This window comes from Panthera leo, chromosome E1 (assembly GCF_018350215.1).
Source record: "Panthera leo isolate Ple1 chromosome E1, P.leo_Ple1_pat1.1, whole genome shotgun sequence".
Lineage (NCBI taxonomy): Eukaryota > Metazoa > Chordata > Mammalia > Carnivora > Felidae > Panthera > Panthera leo.
This window is the reverse complement of record NC_056692.1, coordinates 10,878,216-10,899,418: the sequence shown is the minus strand read 5'-3', so window position 1 is coordinate 10,899,418 and position 21,203 is coordinate 10,878,216. Positions and strand designations below refer to the sequence as shown.

The window sequence follows — 21,203 nt, the reverse complement described above, 5'->3', positions numbered from 1 at the left end:
CCTTGCATTCCTTTCCTGTGTTTTGGTTTATTTCAACACTTATCATCTTGCCCCCCGCCTTTTTTTAGTTTCTTCTTCCTGTAGTGAAACCCACCTGCTCGTCTCATCCTGCATCGTTCCGAGCCGCGCCGTAGGCTTGTGCGAGCTCTGCGGTTCTTAGTCTTGCCAGGTTGCCGGAAGCCTGGCCGTTGTGGTCTTTGCCAGATAGTTAACGTTGAGATCTGAGGTCGTCAGTACATCTTCTGTTTCATTTTAGTACAGGCTAATGGTGGGCACTAAAGTATTAGAAAAATTTTAAATGGAGGCAGTGCTGTCCAGTAGCTCAACTTCTGCAGTCACTCAGACAAGTTCATGATCAGAGGTTAGCGCTGGCCAGCCTGTCAGCAGTTCACCGGAGACAAGTGCTCCCGCACGCATGATTCGGGACCCTTGGTGTAACTCTGTACTCCCTGTCGGGTCCTCTCCTCCTACTCTTTCACTTTCGGGGGGGGGGGGGGGGGTGTGTGACCTTGAGTGCCCGGCATCTAGAAAGCCATGAAACTCGATGAGGAGCCCAGCGGATTAGGCGAGGTCACAGGAGAGGGCAAATGAATGGGCATTAGGCAGGAAGGTGGGGAGAGGAGAACCAGCACAGGAAGCCAAGTGGGGCAGCGCAGGAGGAAGTCCTAGAAGCCAAGTGGGTCAAGCAGGGTGAGCAGCCCGGGGAGTTGAGGTGAGAGGAGGAGGAGAAATGACCTTGGATCTAGCTGCGTGGAGGTCGTTGATGACCTGGATTGGAACGTGTTGGGAGAGAGTGAGTGGAGATGAGCTGATGATAGCAGTGTAGACAGCTCCCTTGAGACATATACACAGGGGAGCAAAGAAGTTTGGGGGCAGTGGGAAAAATGGCCACTAGTTGTTTTTTTTAAATTTTTTTTTTAATGTTTATTTTTGAGATAGAGGGAGACAGCGCGTGAGTGGGGGAGGGGCAGAGAAAGAGGGAGACACAGAATCCGAAGCAGGCTCCAGGCTCTGAGCTGTCAGCACAGAGCCCGACGCGGGGCTCGAACCCACGAATCGTGAGATCATCACCTGAGCCGAAGTCGGATGCTTACCCGACTGAGCCACTCAGGCGCCCCACTAGTTGTTTTTAATGTGACAACAGAATGTTTATAGTCCGATGGGTACAGTCTGGTCGGGGGGGGGCATACCAGACTGATGATGGAGGCAAGAGAGGGAGGATCACTGGAGTCCTGTGGAGTAGGGGTGGTTAGTGGGCCATCTGGAGGGCTCATTTCAGAGTAACTTCGGTGTGGAAAGTGTGTCTCTGACTGAGGGCGGAGGGCGGGCAGACCTGTAGGTGCAGATACGTGTGTCGGTGGGAGCCCATGGAAGCTCGCTCTTCTGACTGCTATTTTTAGGAAGAAAGGAAGTAGTGTCATGGGCTGGGAGGGAATGTGGGACATGTTGGTTCCTCTTCTGCGTCTCGAGCCTTGAGACTTGGTAGAGACAGGAGTAGCACACTGCTGACATCTTGTTGGAACAGGCATCTCACGTTCCTTGCTGGGACACTCTCTCCCCCTCCCCCTCCCCCTCCCTCCCTCCCTCCCTCCTCTCTCTCTCGGAACACAGGGATGTAAACACCACCATCATGGAACTCCTGATTATGGTGTACGCGTGTAAGACCTCCTGTGCCAAAAGCATCATCGGCGTGATTCCCTACTTTCCTTACAGCAAACAGTGCAAGATGAGAAAAAGAGGCTCCATTGTTTCTAAACTGCTGGCTTCGATGATGTGCAAAGCGGGTAAGAATGGCAGATATTTGATGCTTAGCGGGACCCGGGAAGTTTATTTTTACCTTAGAAATTGTAAAGCCTTGTTTTAACTAAATGCGAATGCTAAACAGAGTGAAAGACTTTTTCTTGTTTTTTAATGTGTTTTATTTATTTTTGAGAGAGACCAAGTACAAGTTGGGGAGGGGCAGAGGGAGAGGGAGACGCAGAATCTGAAGTAGGCTCCAAGCTCTAGCTGTCAGTACAGAGCCCCATGCGGGGCCTGAGCCCATGAACCATGAGATCACGAGCTGAGCTGAAGTCAGATGCTTAACTGACTGAGCCACCCAGCGCCCCAGGAAGACCGTTTTTAAAGACAGCTTATGTATAACGAGAAAGCAGTGCAGATAATTCTCTCCTGTTCCCAACTCCCTGAAACACAGAATTAAGGAGAATGACTTATTTTTTCCTAATTTCTTTGTTTAAAAAATGACACTGAAGCAACAAATTACACTCACATTTAAGTCATTTTTGAAGGGGAAAAGGCATTTGGAACCGAGCATTTTAACAGCAACAACTTCCTTTAGCCTCTTCGCAGCACACATTGGCATATTTTGCAAACCATATGTGGTAATTTGTGTTGCGCCTTTTCAGGTAGCCTAATTGTCTCCCCCTTGTTTCTGAATAACCTTCAGAGTTGTGCACATGCCTGTGTGGGCACGTGCATGCGTGTGTATGATTGTAGAAGCCACATATCCTGGAGCATTGGCACAGAGAGGGAAGGATTAAAATATTCCCACATCACTGCGTTTGAACACAGTCACTTACTGTGGAATAAATTTTCTACTGTAGCATTCCAGAGAAGGCAAAGAAACAAACAAAACACACCATAACTTGGTGAAACTTGAACCCCAGCAACTTCAGTGTTACAACCTATTGAAAAGTCAGTTTTCAGAGTTTTCAAAGCTGGCTGAAGGGAGCAGGCTGGCTCACTGAGCCTTGCGAAAAGATGCTTGTCTTCTCTTCTGGCCTTGATCCTGGATGGGCCACCAGGTTGACTTTCCTGGTTTTTGGGTCAAGTTTGGCTTTTAAAACTTTTCCAATTAGATTTTCCTTCTACTTTTATTTTCTTTCTTTCTTTCTTTTTTTTAATTTTTTAAATGTTTGTTAATTTTTGAGAGAGAGCGCAAGCAGGGGAGGGGCAGAGAGAGGGAGACACAGAATCGAAAGCAGGCTCCAGGCTCTGAGCTGTCAGCACAGAGCGTGACGCGGGGCTCGAACTCACAAACCGTGATACCATGACCTGAGCTGAAGTCGGACGCTTAACTGACTGAGCCACCCAGGTGCCCCTCCTTATACTTTTCTGATGATCATTTCAAGTATGATGATCATTTTGAAGAGCCAGTGGAGGTGAAGTTTCTTCATTTCTTCTAGTTACAGGCCTGTGCAGTTTGTCTTAAGATCTTAAGACAATATTTGTCTTAATATGGCTTTGCTGTACCTATTAAGGAAACTTCAAGGAGATGTAACTTGCTCTAATACAATTATAAGAGACCTTTCTTCATTACTATTACCTTTGCTGTTTTAAGACTATAAATTGATGTGAAAATCATGTATCTCTGTGTAAGAAAACCACCCAGTCTTTCCCTTCTAAGTGGGGAAAAAGCCAGTTCCCCTCCTGTGTATCTCTTGTACTACTCACGCAGAAGATGTCACTTTTGGTCACCAGATGTGTAGAGCTTTTTCCCTACACTTAGCAATTCTCCATGACATCAGCTGGGTATCCTACGGTTTTTGTTTTTTGTTTTTAATGTTTATTACTTTTGAGAAAGAGAGAGAGAGAGAGAGAGAGAGAGAGTGAGCGGGGGAGGGGCAGAAAGAGAGGGGGACAGAGGATCTGAAGCAGACTCCGTGCTGACAGCAGAGAGCCCAGTGTGGGGTTGGAACTCACAAACCATGAGATCATGACCTGAGCCGAAGTCAGATGCTTAACTGACTGTGCCACCCAGACGCCTCTGGGTATCCTACAATCTAACTAAATTCTGACACTGTCTACCTGGAGGTAGACACCTGTGCTTCTGACCAATCTGCTGTGAATCAGAAGCTCCCAGGACCCATCCTCAGATTTGATTATTTGCGGGAGCAACTTACAGAACTCGGGAAAACTGCCCACTTACTGTTTGCCACTTGATTGGAAAAGCGTAAGATAAAGAATACGGGCGATTGTCCTGCTGGAGGGGATGCGAGGCCCCACATGTGGGGAGGGCTGCGGAGCCCATGACCTCTGCCAGCACCTCCACCTGTTCACCTACCTGGCAGCTGCCCGAAACCTCTGCTTCCTCGTGCCTGCTCCATTTCCGGCCCCTTCCCCTGCCTCTGGAGAATGGAGGTGGGGATGGGGTGAAGGCTGAAAATTCCAAGCTCCAATAGCCCACCAAGAGTCACCTCATTAGGGGGCACCTGAGTAGCTCAGTAGGGAGACTTCAGCTCAGGTCATGATCTCAATGGTTTGTGGGTTCGAGCCCCGCATTGGGCCCTGTGCCGACAGCTCAGAGCCTGGATGGAGCCTGCTTTGGATTCTGTGTCTCCCTCCCTCTCTGCCCCTCACCCACTCATACTCTGTCTCTCTCTGTCTCTCTCTCTCAAAAATAAATAAACATTAAAAAAAAATTGAAAAAAAACCAAAAGTCACCTCATTAGAACAGAAGGTGCTCCTAGCGCTCTTTTCTCTTAGGAATGTACCAGGGTTTTAGGAGCTCTGTGTTAGGGACAGGGGTCAGAGACCACTATATGTTTTCTGTTCTCTCACAGTGTCATTGAATTAAAAAACCTGAGAGAGAGAGACTCTGAGTCTTTTTGATTAGAGAGCAGTTTTTTAAATGCTAGTATATATAGTATTTATATATGCTTATTTCATGCAGTACAGCTGGTTATTTAGCTCTTCATATGTTTGTGTCTGCTTTGTTTCCAAAGGTCTAACTCATCTTATTACTATGGATTTGCACCAGAAGGAAATTCAAGGCTTCTTCAACATTCCTGTTGATAATTTAAGAGCATCTCCCTTTTTACTGCAGTATATTCAAGAAGAGGTGGGCTAGCTCATACTTCTGTATTTTAACATTCTGTTTAAGGTTGAAAAGATGCATTTCCATTTCCTTGGGCCACCTGTCAAGGATTAAAATTTGGTGTATTCTGCTTAAAGCACGATTTACTTTATAAATGTAATTCAGTGTATTTTAAAATTCTTTTTTTTTTTTTTTGTTAAAGTTTATTTATTTTTGAGAGAGAGCGTGAGTGGGAAAGGGGCAGAGAGAGAGGGAGAGAGAATCCAAAGCAGGCTCGACACTGTCGGCACAGAGCCTGACACGGGGCTCGATCCCATGAACCATGAGATCGTGACCAGAGCCAAAATTGAGAGTTGGACGCTTCACTGACTGAGCCAACCCAGGTGCCCCTGTGTTTTCAAATTTTTAATCTGCAGTTTGTTTCTTTTGTTAAGCTCTTTAAATTGTGTTTTCTTTTGGACCTCAGGTACCTAGAATTGAACTAGTTGTGATCATGGTCAAATAACTGTCGTCATTGGTCCACGCGTGCACCTGGCCCTCATTTGTGTTTCCATCACTCTGCCTGTCTCTCTGTCCATCTGTCTGTAGTGGTCACCGGCCGTGATCCTCCCACGTAGGAAGAAAACTAGATCCATCATAACTGACATCCACTAATGTGGTCCTTTTCTGTCACATCCCCCTGCCTCCTCCTGCCCAAGGGAGCCACTATCCTGAGTCTTGCTTCATCGTTTTCTTGACTTCCTTTGTAGATGGTCTTATCGCATACGTACATACACATACAGGTATTATTCAAAGACAAAAACAATACACTTTTTTAAGTTTATAAAGAGTCAGATTGTGTGATTTGGGGGCAGTTTTCACTTGCTGTTACGTTAGTAAGACTCATCCATGTTATGTGTCACGGTGCATCCATTTTGACTGTTGAGAAATAGTCACTGTGCAGCCTTGTCACAGTTTACTCATAGGTTTTTGCTCTTGTGATTGTGTCCTGTGAGCACTCTTGTAGGTGTCTCCTGTGGTGTGCAAGCAAGTGTATAGTGATTCTATATTCATCTCTAGATGGCATGGTCTGTGTTTAATTTTTCCCAAAGCAGTTATACCTTTCCGTTCTGACCAGCAGTGAGTCAGGTAGTCTGTGGATCCATCTTTGTTTCAATACTTACATTACCAGAATTTAAAACTTTTGCCTGTTGAATGGCTGTGGCCTGGTGTGTTGCTGTCACGTCGATGGATATATCTCTGATGATGTAAGAAATCGAGCGTCTCTTCGTAGATTTCCTTTTCTGTGAAAAGGTGCTTAATGCCTCTTGTTTGTGTGTTTCCTCAGTGGTTTTGTGTGTTTCTGTGCTACAGGCATCCTTTTTTAATTCTTGATTGTAGCCATTGGTTAGTATTTGTTTCACATATATCTCAGTTTGTAACCTGTAGTTTTCTTTAGGGAGTCTACATAACCAGACATGTTCAGATTTTTTTTTTCATTGAGGTAAAATTCACATAACATAAAATTAACCACTTCAGGGGCACCTGGGTGGCTCAGTCGGTTAAGTGACTTTTTAAAAAAAAAAAAAATTTTTTTTACGATTATTTGTTTTTGAGAGACAGAACACGAGCCGGGGAGGGGCAGAGAGAGAGAAGAAGACATAGACTCGGAAGCAGGCTCCAGGCTCTGAGCTGTCAGCACAGAGCCCAGTGCGGGGCTTGAACTCACGAACTGTGAGATCATGACCTGAACTCAAGTCGGATGTTTAACTGACTGAGCCACCTAGGCGGCATCCCAAGGGTCTGACTCTTGATGTTGGCTCAGGTCATGATCTCACGGTTTGGGAGATCTAGTCCCAAGTTGGGTTCTGCGCTGATAGCTCAGAGCCTGCTTGGGATTTTGTCTCTCCCTCTCTCTCTCTGCCTCTCCCCTGCTCACACATTGCACATGCATGCTCGCTCGCTCTCTCTCTCTCAAAATAAATAAACTTTAAAAAAAATGAAGTACTCTACGGGAGCTCACTGTTTAAAAGGACTTCTGTTATTTTTGCCTTTTACAGCGTGCTTGTTTTAGTTGACCACATCTTACCGAATCGAAGATGCCATCGGCTAAGGTTTACATTATTTAGGTCATCAGGAAGGAAGGAAACACTGTGGATTAGCTGTGTGACATAGTGCCTTTGTGTCCCTCAGTGATCCTGTTCTGCAAGGCTGATGCTGACATTTTCTGATCTGACAGCTCACATGTTTCTCTCTTGAGCCGTCACTGGAATTGAAGCCCTTTCTGCCAGAGTTGGAAGGAAAGTCCCGATAATTGGGTGCTCATGGCCTTGAAGCTTTGGGCCTCTCTCCTGGGTGTTTGGCAGGTTCTCCTTCCTTCAGTCGCGTTGTGGTGCGCGTGTTAGGTGTCCTTTGAGATTCAGTCCTTTCCAGCTTCACTGGCAGTGCACAGTCTTCCTTCGTTAGGTCCCACAGAGCATTCCATTATCGCCTTATGGGAAGATACTCGCTTGCAGTCATTCCTCCAGCCATGACTGCTTGAGCCACGAATGTGAAATCTACACCCTGCTGTCTACGTGCTGTGTCTTTCTGCATGCACTGTCGCTGTTCGTTTTAATGCCGAATCATAGGGAACTCTTGCTGGAGACGTTTTAAATGGCAGTCAAACCCGGCCCGTACAGAACCAGCAGTGCCTGTGGCTTGTTTGAAATGAATGCCATGGCCTTCTTCACATGTGTGAAGGGCTGGAAAAGCACATCACAGCTGCTGTGGGGCCGACAGCAGCTGTAAGACACTACTGAGTTTAGGACATCCAAATCAGAGAGATACTAAAATATGACCGAAATTGGCTTGGGTATTGATTAAACACAATGCGTATTTTTAAAAAATGACGAGGTATTATGGTGATAGTTCTAGAGATCATCGGTCTGCACCAGGATTCTTAAGGAAATGATGAAGAGGAGGGCCACAAGTATATTTCTTTGGTGTACGTAGAGATCCCATCCTATCTCATCAATTTTTAAATAGGAACTTCTAGAGTTATCTTGTTTCTTTTTTTTTTTTTTTTTAATTTTTTAATGTTTATTTTTGAGAGAGAGAGAGAGAGAAAGAAAGAGACAGAGTGAGAGTGGGGAAGGGGCAGGGAGAGAGGGAGACACAGAACCCAAAGCAGGCTCCAGGCTCAGCTGTCGGCACAGAGCCTGATGCGGGGCTTGAACGCACAAACCATGAGATCGTGACCTGAGCCCAAGTTGGACGCTTAACCGACTGAGCCATCCAGGTGTCCCTGGAGCTATCCTGTTTCTGATTCTTGAGTTGCATCCCTCCTCCCCCTGACCTCCCACCCGACCCCAGTGTTCTTCTTAGTGTCTTTGAATGCAGCCACTCTCTTTACAGAAATGAGATATGGCAGGGGATGAGAAATCAGGACAGGGTAGGGGTGTATAGCAAGGGAGTATGAGGGTGTAGGGCAGTTTGATTCTTTGTGGTTCCACAGTGGCCCTGATGTTGTTTTCCCTTAGTGGTTCAGGAGAAAATTACTACAGAGTTTGGAAGCTGGAAACTGGATATGGGGTATGTTTTCCCTTCTGCCTGATAGAGTCATTTTCTTCTAAAGTGAAAAATGAAACTTTATGTTGACAGTGGCAGTGACAGGGACATGCATGTGTGTATATAGTAATTCTGACCATACTGGTCAGGCCCCAGCTTCCCTGGGCCACCAGCCTGGTCCTTGGCCCCTCTGCAGGGGTGGCCCTTGTTGCCAGCTTGCTTTGTGCCCTGTGTCCTCCCAGACTTCTCTGTTCGTATTCGTCTCCTTGTCTATATACATAGTTACAGATGTTGATTTGTGGGTGCTTTTTTGGAAAAAAACAAAGAACAAAAAACAGTTAACATATTGTTTGCCTTGTTCTGCAACTTGTTCTTTCCATTGCTACGCTGGTGTCTGGAGGTCTTGCCATGCTAAGATTCATAATTGCTACATCGTAGTTCTGAGTTTAGATCAGTGATGGCCAGTAGAACTTTCTGTGATTGTGAAAATGTTCTAGCCGCTGTCTAGTATGGTCGCCCGTGGTCGTTGCATGTGGCTAGTGTGACTGAGAACTGAATCATTTTCTTTGAGTTTAATTAAGATCAAATGGCTACGTGTTTAAGTGTTTAAAGCTCAAGTTTAAATGAGCCACGGTTTTTTCAACCGTCCTCCTCTTGATTGGATAATAGGTTGTTTTAATTTTTCACCCTTTTTTTTTTTTAAAGGGCTGTGAATGTTGTATCTTTTTTTTTTTTAATGTTTATTTTTGAGAGAGAGAGAGAGCGTGCAGGTGGGGGAGGGTCAGAGAGATGGAGATAGAGAATCCAAAGCAGGCTCTGTGCTGTCAGCACAGAGCCTGACACAGGGCTTGAACCCACAAACCATGAGATCATGACCTGAGCTGAAGTTGGACACTAAACTAACTGAGCCACCCAGGTGCCCCGATTTTTCACTCTTTTAGATGAAATATTTTACTTAAAAATTTATTGTTAAATAATGCTGCATTGGAAATTCTTGTACTTACCTTTCTGATTGCTTACATGTTTTTTTGAAAAATGTTGGGGAGTAGAATTGCTTGATAGAAAAGTAATCTACATTTTTAATGCTTTAGTAGATATTGCAAAAATCTCAATTTTCTGAAAATTTAATATTTGAATATCATGAAAATTTAATATTTTAATATGATATCATGAAACTTGCAGTTCTCCGAAGGGGCTGTATTAATTGATACTTTCACTAACAGTACATATGATAGTGTCTATTTCCCTGTGCACTTAGTTTTGCAAGCTTAATGACCAAAACAATGCTATATAATTTGAATTTTTCCCTTTCTTGAGTTTTAGCGTGAGTGTGCATCCAGTGTGTTTTTGGGGGCAGGCAGGAATTGCCCCCATGGTGTCTCATTTTTCTGCTGTGGTTTCGAAACTTCCGCATGATGTGTCTGGGGTAGATCTTTTTTCCTTTCATGTCACTAGATACTCCCTGGGTCTCTTTCATTCTCTGGGCATTTCCCCCCCCTATTATTTGAGTATCTCATCTCTTCTGTTTTCTCATTCTTTGCTTTGGGAACTGTTAGATGTTGAAAATTTTGGATCTAGTTTCTGTTGTTTCACTTTTGTTATTTGGTCTTTTTCAAGTTTTGCATTGTTATATATAGTGTTGTGGGAAAATCCCTTGGCTTGAAGACCCAGGCTTGTTTATCTGTGTCCATTCTGCTACCGTAAAAGCCCGTTAGTGAGTTTCTTATTTCCACTGCCTAGGTTTCTTTTTGGTTCTTTTTCTTTCTTTTTAATTTTTTAAAAATGTTTATTCATTTTTTAGAGACAGAGAGAGAGAGAGAGAGAGAGCGAGCGAGCACAGGCAGGGGAGGGGCAGAGAGAGAGTGGGAGACACAGAATCTGAAGCAGGCTCCAGGCTCTGAGCCATCAACCCAGAGCCCAACGCCAGGCTTGAACTCATGAACTGCGAGATCATGACCTAAGCTGAAGTCAGACACTTAACTGACTGAGCCACCCAGGCGCCCCTGGTTCTTTTTCTTAACAGCCAGTTCTTTAAGTGTACAGTTTCCTGTTGTAGCTCCTGGGGAGAAAATAGACCTGTTTTCGTTTCTTTCTTTTTTTTTTTTTTAAAGCAAACTTTACTCCCAACATAGGCTTGAACTCACAACCCTGAGATCAAGAGTCTCATGCTCTACCAACTGAGCCAGCCACGTACCCCCGAAATAGACCTGTTTTTATTAAAGAGTCCTTTCTTTTAAAGTCTCCTTTTATTTGCTTTATTAATTGTTTTCCTTCATTGTTACTTCTCCTCTTGGCTGGGTTTGCGCTGTTTGATGATATTTGGTGAGAGACAAGGAAGTCCATAAAACAGTTTAGGAAGACTTCCGGTGAAAATAAGGAAAATGCCCATGTGTATTTTTTGCTCCCTTACTCCTTGGTAGTGTTGGACGAATTAGGCTGCCCTATAAAGATACCTGATCCATGTGGTTATGCTGGGTATTTCTGTATTAGAGATTTCTTCAAATCAGTGTTCTGTTTATCTACTAAGTATTACTTAGTGCTTCCCGTGTACTAGGCATTGTACAAGGTGTTAGATGTTATTAATGCTTATATAGAAATTCATTGATATAGCATAGTTGTGAGAAAAAAAGTGAAGAGGGTATATTGAATGAAATAATACCATTTAACGAAGTGTCTGAATGTCAAGAGCGTAATTTGAAACGATTGCCAGGATGAAGTCAGAAATAAATCACTGCACAGCTTAAAAAGAGTTCTGTCTTATAAACTCTCAGAAGTCGATAATGGGTATATCTTCAATTACAATCACTTCAAATGTTCCAACAGTAAAAGGCTGCAGAGTAGACTGATATTTTAGTTATTTTCTTAAGGGTTCTTCATATCTTTAAAAAACCCCACCATCCTGACTATCCTTTAACAAATTGGTTTCTTCAAAATGCCATGACTCAGATACGGGAGTCATTCGTATGGAGTGTACTGATTTGGAATGTGACAGTTGCCTTGGATTCAGGTTGGATGCATATCATCCTTGCACTGTGAAATTGCATGTAACGGGGATTCATGAGAGGAATTCCTGTTGACTTTAGAAAAACGTCTTTATACCCCATTACAGTATTCACTGCCCCTGGATATCAGCTAATCACCGATTAGCATTACTTTTTGCCTTAAGTCTGTGAGGCTCATACCTCCGTCATGTTTTTTCCTAGGTAGTAGGAGTTTCTTCATTTTCCAAAGGGGAAATTTACTTTGAACTTTTTCTCTTTTTGGAAGACTTTTCATGTGACCAGATGACAGTTTTGAGTCTAGGAATGTTCCTTTTTATTGACTGTCAGGTGCTGGCGTGAACAGCCTCTGGAGTAATCCCTGACCTCTTAATCTGTCGCAGATCCCGGACTACAGGAATGCAGTGATCGTGGCCAAATCTCCAGCCTCGGCCAAAAGGTAGGTGGGAGCTCATGACTACTCCTTGGGTCCATGTGGAGAATCACATCCCCAGTTGGATCCTGGACATTCTGGATTCTGTCTCAGCGGTTCCCTTAATTCTGTGGGCTTTTAATTTTTTTTTTTTAAGTTTATTTATTTTGAGAGAGAGAGTGAGTGCACGCGCACAAGCAGGGAGGGACGAGAGAGAGAGGGAGAGAGAGTTCCAAGCAGGCTTGGCACTGTCCGTGCAGAGCCTGATGTAGGGCTCGAACTCACAGACTGTGAGATCATGTCCTGAGCTGAAGTCAAGAGTTGGATGCCTAACTGACTGAGCCCCCCAGGCACCCCTGTGGATTTTTAGTTTAGAAGATTGTCTGCTGGCTCCATTTTAAAAATGATGATGTATTTTCGTCTTTTTTTTCAATCCCAATATGTGACCAGTAGTCAGAAACTTCCAGGTGTAGGGATGCCTGACCTAGTTCTTGATTGGCAGCCGCTCGTCGGTCTTCAGATCTGCCCTTTAAGATACCAGTGAATATACTTTGTGACTGTTCACTGCCTTTTATGAGAAGAACTCAGTAATTTATTAACAGAATTATATCCAGCCAAGAGGCCACTTACTGGTACGTGTTGAAAGGTGACATTTTACTGAAAGGCCTACAAATAGGGCAGTGCTGAGGGTTGTGTGTCACCTGGAGTAACTGATGAATCAGTAACACAGGACTTAAAGAGGCTTGGGGTTGAGAGGATTTCCTACGCCAGCGTTTCCAACAAAGCGGGAAAGGGAGAGAATAAAAGCGAATGTTGGAAGAAAGGCTTTTTCCCAAAAAAGCTCTTTTAAAATTGTGTCCCGGAATTATCCTGCCTTTGGTCACTGGATCCCTGTTCAGCCCTGTGGTGTGTAAGGAGGCCACAGGCACCTACCTCTGGCCTGGGCCCGCAGACCGTTGCTACCGAAGGATGAGGAGAGCTCGCGGACAATAAGCCGCTGGTTTCGAAGGTATTACGATAAGTAGTTTTCCGTGGTAAACGAGGAATGACATTGGGTCTATTAACGAGGTTGGCATTACTGCTAAAAACATGAAGCTGTGTCCAGTGCAGCCAGTGCTGTGTCCACACAGCGCTTCCGTTAAGAGTCTTTATCAGCAGAGTCTTGTCCATTTGATTAAGTTGGAGCCAACCGTGACTCGTCTTGGAACATAAGATCCCATTTTTCCAAGCATCGTGCTGGATCAGATTTAATTTAGTAATTTGTTTTTCTCTGATACACATGGTTTCAGTTGTCGTGAAGGTGAAAATCGTAGAACGTGGAACTGATCGTTTTAAAGTCTACAGTTCATTGGCAGTTAGCGCCCTCACAGTGTTGTGCAACGACCATCACTCTCTTGTTTCAGAACTTTCTCATCACTCCTGAAGGACACCCCGGACCCGTTAAGAAATCACTCTCCATTCCCTTCTCTCCCCAGCCCCTGGCAACCACTGATCTGCTTTCTGTCTCTGGATATGCCTCTTCTGGACATTTTATATAAATGGAATCGTACACTGGGTGGCCTTTTGCATCTGGTTTCTTTCACTTGACACAATGTTTTCGGGGTTCCTTCACGTTGTCGCCTGTGTCAAGATCTCATTCCGTTTTATGGCTGACTACTCTTCCAGCCTGTTTAGCCATCCACGTATTGAGGGACGTTTGGGTTGTTGCCACTAGTGGCTGTTGTGAGTAGCACTGCCGCAAACATTTGTGTACCCGTTGCTGTGTGGACGCGTGGTTTCCTTTCTCCTGGATGGATACCTAGGATTGAAAGCGCTGGGCGTATGATAATTCTAGGTTTACATTTTTTTAAATGTTTCTTTATTTTTGAGAGCGAGAGTGTGAGCAGGGGCGGGGTGGAGAGAGGGAGACACCGCCAGGGCAGAGCCCAATCCGGGGCTCGGACTCACGAACTGTGAGATCATGACCTGAGCTGAAGTTGGATGTGCAACCCGCTGAGCCCCCCAGGTGCCCCCTGTGTTTACCTTTTTGAGGGGCTGCCACACCATGTCACATTCTCACCAGGAACGTACGAGGATTCCAATCTCTCCACATCCCGACCGACGCTTATTTACTGTTTCGTTACTGTTACAGCCATCCTAGTGGGTGTGAAGTCGTGTCTCATTGTTGTTTTGATTTGTACTTCCCTGGTGATGAATGATGTTGAATGTCTTTTCATGTGCTTCTTTGGAGAGATGTCTACTCAAGTCATTTGTACTTTTTTTTTTTAAGAGAGAGCAAGTATGAGCTAGGGGAGGGGCAGAGGGAGGGAGGGAGGGAGGGAGGGAGGGAGGAAGAGAGAGAGAATGAATCCTAAGCAGGCTTCATGCTCACTGCAGAGCCTGACGCGGGGCTCCATCCCACGACCCTGGGATCGCTACCTGAGTCAGAATCAAGAGTCAGATGTTCAACCGACTGAGCCAGCCAGGTGCCCCTTTTTGCACATTTTTTAACTGGGTGGTTTTTCTTTTTGTGGTTGAATTGTAGGAGTCCTTTATGTATTCTGGAGACTAGATCCTTATCAGATACGTGGTTTGTAAATATTTTACCCCATTTTGCAGGTTGTCTTTTTCCGTCTTGATATGGTCCTTTGACGCACAGAAGTTTTTAATTTTATGGAGCCCGGTTTGGCATTATTGTTACTGCTTTTGCTTCTGGCATCGTATCTAAGCAGCCATCGCTAAACCCAGGGCATTAAGTTTTACCCCTATGATTTCTCCCAATAGTGTAGTTTTAGCTCTTAGGTTTGGGTTGTCGATCGGAGGGAGGCGTAGGTAGGGGTCCAGCTTCTTTCTTTTCCACGTGATTGTCTGGTTGTCTAGCACCATTTGTCAAAAAGACTGTTCTTTCCCCCCTTGAATGGCTTTGGCATTCTTGTCAAAAATCACTCGGCCGTAGATGTTTGTGTGTATTTCTGGACTCTCAGATCTGTTCCGTTGACTGTATGTCAGCACCACACTGTTGTGGTTGCCGTGGCTTTGTAGGAAGAGTCGGATGAAGACACTCACAAGTGGGTCAGAGTGCGAGCACCGCTCCCTGGGAATCCTCTGCTGACACAGGTGGGGAGTGGCCCTGTTACCACTGACTGACGGGGCCCCATCTGACGCCACCTCACAGGGGAGGGGGAAGGGCACCTCTTTACTGCCGAGTCGGGGTGGAAGTCCAGGTGTCCCTCTGCACTGACACCCGGCGGGGCGCGGGGGGTGATGACCGCCCGGTGGGGATGAAGAGTGCCAGCCCCCTGCTTGGCCGCCTCTTCAGCTGCCCCGTTGGCGGGTTTGGGGCTCATCGTTATCACCTGGCAAGGGAGGCGGTGCAGGCCCCCTGCTTGACCTAAACTCGTGTGGGCGAGTGGCATAGCTGGTTTTTCCTGGGGTGGCCGGGGGTAGGGTTAAAGTTTTCTGACGTGGGAGGCGGTCTCTCTCTTGGTCCTGTGGCTGGAGAAAGCAGGCTTTTGTCTGCGCTTCTTTGGTATGTGCCTCTTGGCATTTTGGGTCGCCCGCCTCTCCAGCTGCGAGTCTGGGATATGGGATGACAAGACAGAAAGACCAGAGGGCTCAGCACCTTGTTATCCCCGCAGTCCCGAGGTCCCCGGCCAGTCTGTGTCTCCTGTCCTCTTCAGAGGCTTCTGAGGTTTGTTTCATGTGTAACATCCGGGTTTTCAGTTCCGCTCCGTGGTGGGGGGCCTTCCATCTCGGCGGAGACCGGAGTAGCAGCGGTGTGTGTCGATCGGTTTTTTCCCACTAAATACCAAAAGAATATGATGAATTTTCATTTGACTCGCCCATATGGATAGGCTTTTGGCAACTTTTATAATACTCAGTTTACATCTGACTTCATGGGTTGATGGGATTTTATCATCGTAATAGCCTTTGGATTCGTTTATTTGGCATTTGTTGGTACAGTTGACTCTTGAGCAACGCAGGTTTTAGCGGTGCCGCCCCCCCGTGCTTCAGAATCCACGCATAACTTAGACTCCCCCAGGACTTAACTACTGACAGACCACCGTTGACTAGAACCTCACTGATAGCGTAACCAGTCAATTAACACAAATTTTGTATGTTACGTGTAGTATACTGTATTCTTACAATAAAGTAAGCTAGAGGAAAGAAAATGTTATTAAGAAAATCATGAGGAAGAGAATACATTTGCAGTATTGCACTGTATGCATATAAAAAAAAATTGGCTATGAGTGGACCCACGCAGTTCAAACCCATATTGTTCAAGGGTGGGCTGTACCACACTGAGTTTGTCATTTACCCATTCAGATGTTTATTGAGAAGCTATTGTGCCGGGTGGATGAGGCCCGAGAAGGTGCCCTCAGGGAGCTTACGTTTAGCGGCAGATGTTTTAGCTGCTATTGTGGACTGAATGTTTGTGTCCCCCCAACATTCATCTTGAAATCCTCACCCCCACTGTGATGGTTTTAGGAGGGGAGGCCTTTGGGAGGTAATTAGGTCACGAAGGAGGAGCCGTCATGTATGGGCCTAGTGCCCTTAGGAGAAGAGACCAGTGCTGCAGGGGCCGTCTGTTCTCTGCCCCGCGAGGGCACAGTGAGAGACAGAGGCCGTGTGCAAACCGGGAAGCAGGCCCTCATCTTGGACCTGTAGCCTCCAGAACCGTGAGAAACACATTTCTGCTGTTTAAGCACCCCCGGTCTGTGCTATCCAGTTACAGCAGCTGGAACTAAGACGTCTGTGTTACCTCACTTGATCTTCTCTAGCTAGGAGGCCAGCGTCTTCTGTCTCTCTCTCTCTCTCTCTCTCTCTCTCTCTCTCAGACGAAGAAACACACCCAAGGGGCTGAAGAAGGCGATCCATGGTGATTGAACTGTGTATGTTCACTGGAAAGTAATGGCACCGCTAATCACTTCTCAGGGTGTTTTCCACACCAGTGATTATGGGATTTGGGTGTTGGCCAAATATGATTCAGGTGGACTTGCCCCTCCACTCGGTAGATATGTAAGTGCTACTTAGACTTTGAGAAAGGATACCAAAGTTGGAGATGTAACACTGAAGTCAGGACTGACCATAAAGCTAAAGCAATCGTGATTGTGTGTGATTGGGAAAAGATAGAAAAATAGCTCAGTGGAACAGAACAGAGTCCAGAAATAGACCTACGTGTATCTCGAATACTGATTTCCAGCAGAGGGGCAGAGGCAATTCTGAACGGAGAAAGGATAGTCCTTTGAACAAATGGTGTGGGAATGACTGGAAATTCATGTGCAAAATCATCAATTCTGAGCCATGTTTTACATCATATACAAACATCAACTAAAAATGAATCCCATACCTAAATGTAGAACCTAAAACTATAAAGCTCCCAGAGGAAAACATGGGAGAAAAATCTTTGTGACTTTGGTTGGACAAACATTTTTTTATTTTTTTATTATTTTTTTTTATTTAAAAAAAATTTTTTTTTTTTTAACGTTTATTTATTTTTGGGACAGAGAGAGACAGAGCATGAACAGGGGAGGGGCAGAGAGAGAGGGAGACACAGAATCTGAAACAGGCTCCAGGCTCTGAGCCGTCAGCACAGAGCCCGATGCGGGGCTCGAACTCACGGAGCGTGAGATCATGACCTGAGCCGAAGTCGGACGCTTAACCGACCGAGCCACCCAGGCGCCCCTGGACAAACATTTTTTAAATATGATACCAGAAGTCCGTTTTATAAGAAGAAAGTTGTCACATCATGTGTCATCAAAATTAAAACTACTCTTCCAAAGACTTTATGAAGAGAATGACAGAAGACACAGAGTGGGAGGAAATATTGGGAAAGCCTGTATCTGATAAAGAATTTGTATTTAGAATATGTAAAGAATTCCCAAAACCTATTAGGGAACTAACAACCCAACTGAAAAATCGGCAAAAGATGAACAGACCCTTTACCCCAAAGTATATATTCAAATGGCAGGTAAGCACGTGAGAATGTTCAGCACCATTTGTTATGAGGCCAGTCCAAACCGAGGCCACGGTGAGGCACCTGTACACGCCGTTAGCATGGGTAGTAGTTGAAGCGACTGACCACACTGAGTGGCAGAACTTGGAGGCACTGGAGCCCTCGTGCGCAGTTCGTGGGAATGTAAAATGGTATAACCGCTTTGGAAAAGAGTTCGTTGTTGTGTTTTTCATTTTTTAATGTTTTTTATTTTTTAAGGGGGAGAGACAGAGACAGCACAACGTGGGGAGGGACAGAGAGAGAGAGAGGGAGACAGAATCCAAAGCAGGCTCCAGGCTCTGAGCTGTCGGCACAGAGCCGACACGGGGCTTGAACCCATGAACCGTGAGATCATGATCTGAGCCGAAGTTGGACGGTTAACCATCTGAGCCACCCAGGTGCCTCACGGTTGTTTCTTTAGAGAGCTAAATATATGCCTGTCCTATGATCCGGCCATTCTACGCCTAGGTATTTACCCTGGAGAAAAGAAAACATAAGTCCATGCAGAGATTTGTACACGAATATTCAAAGCAGTTTTGTAATGGTTCAAAACTGGAAACAATGCAGAAGTTCAAGTGAATGGGCAAACTGATAGACCCAAACAACAGATTGTGGCAGTGTAAGGGGGTGACTTTGGTGTCCCATGTAAAATGGATGGATCTCCAACATGTTATCCTTAGTGAACGAAGAAAGACAAAAAAAAAAAAAAAGATACTCTGATTCTACTCACAGAATTCTAGAAAAGGCAAAACTATGCTGACAGAGAACAAACTATTGGTTTGCCTGGTGCCGGAGGGAGAAATTACAAAGGGGCACCAGGACGTGTCTGGCAGTGAGAGAGATTTTCCTGGTCTTCGTTGTGCTGATGGTGGCACGGATGTGTACGCACATCAGAGCCTATGAGATTGTACAGCGTAAACGTGTATATTTTATGGTGTCTTCGTTCTACTCAGTACAATTTAAAAATCGACGCTCACTGCTTTTCTGAGGCTGTAACGCACCTTGTCTCCTGCGGTTGGTTCTCACTATGAAGTACGTGGCCGGGTGGATTAGCAATTAAAAGCCGGGAGGCCGAGGCTTCGCGGAGTCGCTGCCGCAGGCTCCCCGGTGGGCCGAGCACAGAGCAGGCCGGCCGCCGCCCATCGCTGCCCCGGCCAGAGGGACACGCTCGTCACGTGGGGACTCCACACTTTGTCCTGCATCCTAACACTTGCAGGTCACCTTCTTTCTCTTTTCACGAATTCTTTCGGAAACCGCGTCTGATTTATGTTGTCTTCTGTTTCTCCCGCGAACGCTGGAGAACGGGGGCTGCGTGATTTCTGAACTGTGTCTACTGCTCTCCCTCAGGGCACAGTCTTTTGCGGAGCGCCTGCGACTGGGAATTGCGGTGATCCACGGGGAAGCGCAGGACGCCGAGTCCGACTTGGTGGATGGACGGCATTCCCCGCCCATGGTCAGGAGTGTGGCTGCCATCCACCCCAGCCTGGAGATCCCCAGTAAGTGCGCTGGCCCCTCTTTGTCACTTCCCGCTTTGGTTTTAAGGCTGACTGAATTTGTCGTTTTTCAGCTGTGAACTGCCTCTTCTCTGTTTTTTCTTTAAGTTGGCAAAAATGACTAATACTTTTCCTGGCCTGGCCTGGTTGTCACAAGCGCATTTCAGAGAGCCCTGTGGACTGTAGAGCCTTCTAGAAGCAGTCGGTGTGATCACAGCAAGAACTAGGAAAAGACTCCGTTCTGGCACTTCAGGGAATTTCATTCATTCAGTAATATATCCTAGAGAAGGGTTTAACATAAGCAAAAAACTTTGTATGTGCAAGTTATTCACTATAGTGTTATTTTGAATGCAGAATATTGGAAAAGTCTAAACGGCTTAGCAGAGGGTAGGGCTTGAATTATGCTGTATCAGCACAGCTAATTATGCAGCCTGTTGACATAATTAAGACTGTCTGGACACAAGAGAAAAATCTGGAACATATGGGAATGGGCAGAACACGAGAGGGTATACCTGTGTTTGTGTGAGGCCCGGGAGGGGATATGGAAGATGAAAATACTGGTGACAGGGTGGTAGGGTTATGTGTGAATTTGCTTTTGTTTCTAAGAAACTTCCTTCGTGCTTTATTAACATCTTCTTGATTAAAAAAATACTGCCTTTGTTTGAGTCTGATGGGGAGGAAAAACTTATCCTCTGCCCTCTTTAGGTTCAGGCTTTGGGACCTGCAATAAAACTCACAAAAGAAGGCACCTGGGTGGCTCATTTGGTTAAGTGTCTGGCTCTCGGTTTTGGCTCAGGTCATGCTCCGAACTTGTGAGTTCGAGCCCCGTGTCCAGCTCTGTGCTGACAGCGTGGAGCTTTCTTAGGATCCTCTGTCTCCCTCTCTCTCTGCCCTCCCCCACACTTGCTCGCGCACACTCTCTCTCAAATACATAAGTAAACATTAAAAAAAAAAACTCACAAAAGATAGATTAGTGCGAGAAAAGACAGGGTTTAGGATTGGGGGCCTCTGTACCATTTTAACAGGGGAAGCGGAAGCTAGAAAACAGGTGACTTTTAGGAGAGATGAGCGGCTCCTCAACACGGATGGCAGTAGGATAGCTTTGTGACAGTGTCTGTTGAGCTGTGGTGCTGACCTCTAGTCTCCATGGTAGGTCAGTCCTTCCTGGTTGTTCTTGGAGTGGGTTTCTGACATGGGCATTCTTTTGAATGGGCATTCTTTTGGGGGGCTCTGCTTTTAGGCAGTAGTGGATGTCAGGAGCCCCAGTGCCTTCGGCTCGAGGGATAAGCCCCACCCCTGAGCGTGGGGGAAAGCACATTCCTGTTCAGTTTGGCAGTCACGTGGGCTCCATTCAGGAACACATCCCGCAGTCTTTAGACGAATCAGCTCCTTTTAACTTCTGGGTCTTAGCTTTAAATGTGGCCTTAGCTAGTGGTTTCTGGACCGCAGAAATGGAGCTGCTGGTTTCCCGTCTGCAAACCAGGGAATGGGGGGCGCCTGGGTGGCTCAGTCGGTTAAGCGTCCGACTCTGGCTCAGGTCATGATCTCGTGGTCCTTGTTGGGTCCATGTTGGGGTCTGTGCTGATGGCTCAGAGCCTAGAACCTGCTTTGGATTCTGTGTCTCCCTCTCTCTCTGCCCCTTTCCCGCACATGCTTGCTCGCTCTCGCTCTCTCTCTCTCTCAAAAATAAATAAACATTAAAAAAATTTCTTTTTTAATTAAAAAAAAAAATGAAAACCAAGGAATGGGACTCTCTGACGTTTCCTCCATCTGTTTATTTGCTCTCTCTGTTTCAGCTCATTTCATTCACGATTTTAATTATAACATTTCCATGCTTATGTTTTAACTCAGGTGGTGAACGCTGGAAGATTTGGGGGGGATTATAATTGAGAAGTTGAATTTCGCAGCTCCTATGTGTTGCGCTTTGCTTTTGCACATTTGATGGCCTGACCCTCTCTGTAATACTTGTTAAAGTTAATAG

General features: G+C 45.7%; 1 protein-coding gene across 2 annotated transcripts in view; it reads left to right on the top strand.

Annotated features, from left to right (window-relative positions):
- The window catches only part of PRPSAP2 (phosphoribosyl pyrophosphate synthetase associated protein 2), a 45,461-nt gene that overhangs the window by 10,681 nt on the left and 13,577 nt on the right, over positions 1–21,203 (top strand). For both annotated transcript variants that reach the window (XM_042915225.1, XM_042915224.1), the window contains 4 exons: positions 1,612–1,784; positions 4,725–4,840; positions 11,727–11,782; positions 19,077–19,225. In XM_042915225.1, coding sequence (XP_042771159.1) covers positions 1,612–1,784; positions 4,725–4,840; positions 11,727–11,782; positions 19,077–19,225 — 494 coding nt within the window. The remainder of the gene's footprint in view (positions 1–1,611; positions 1,785–4,724; positions 4,841–11,726; positions 11,783–19,076; positions 19,226–21,203) is intronic.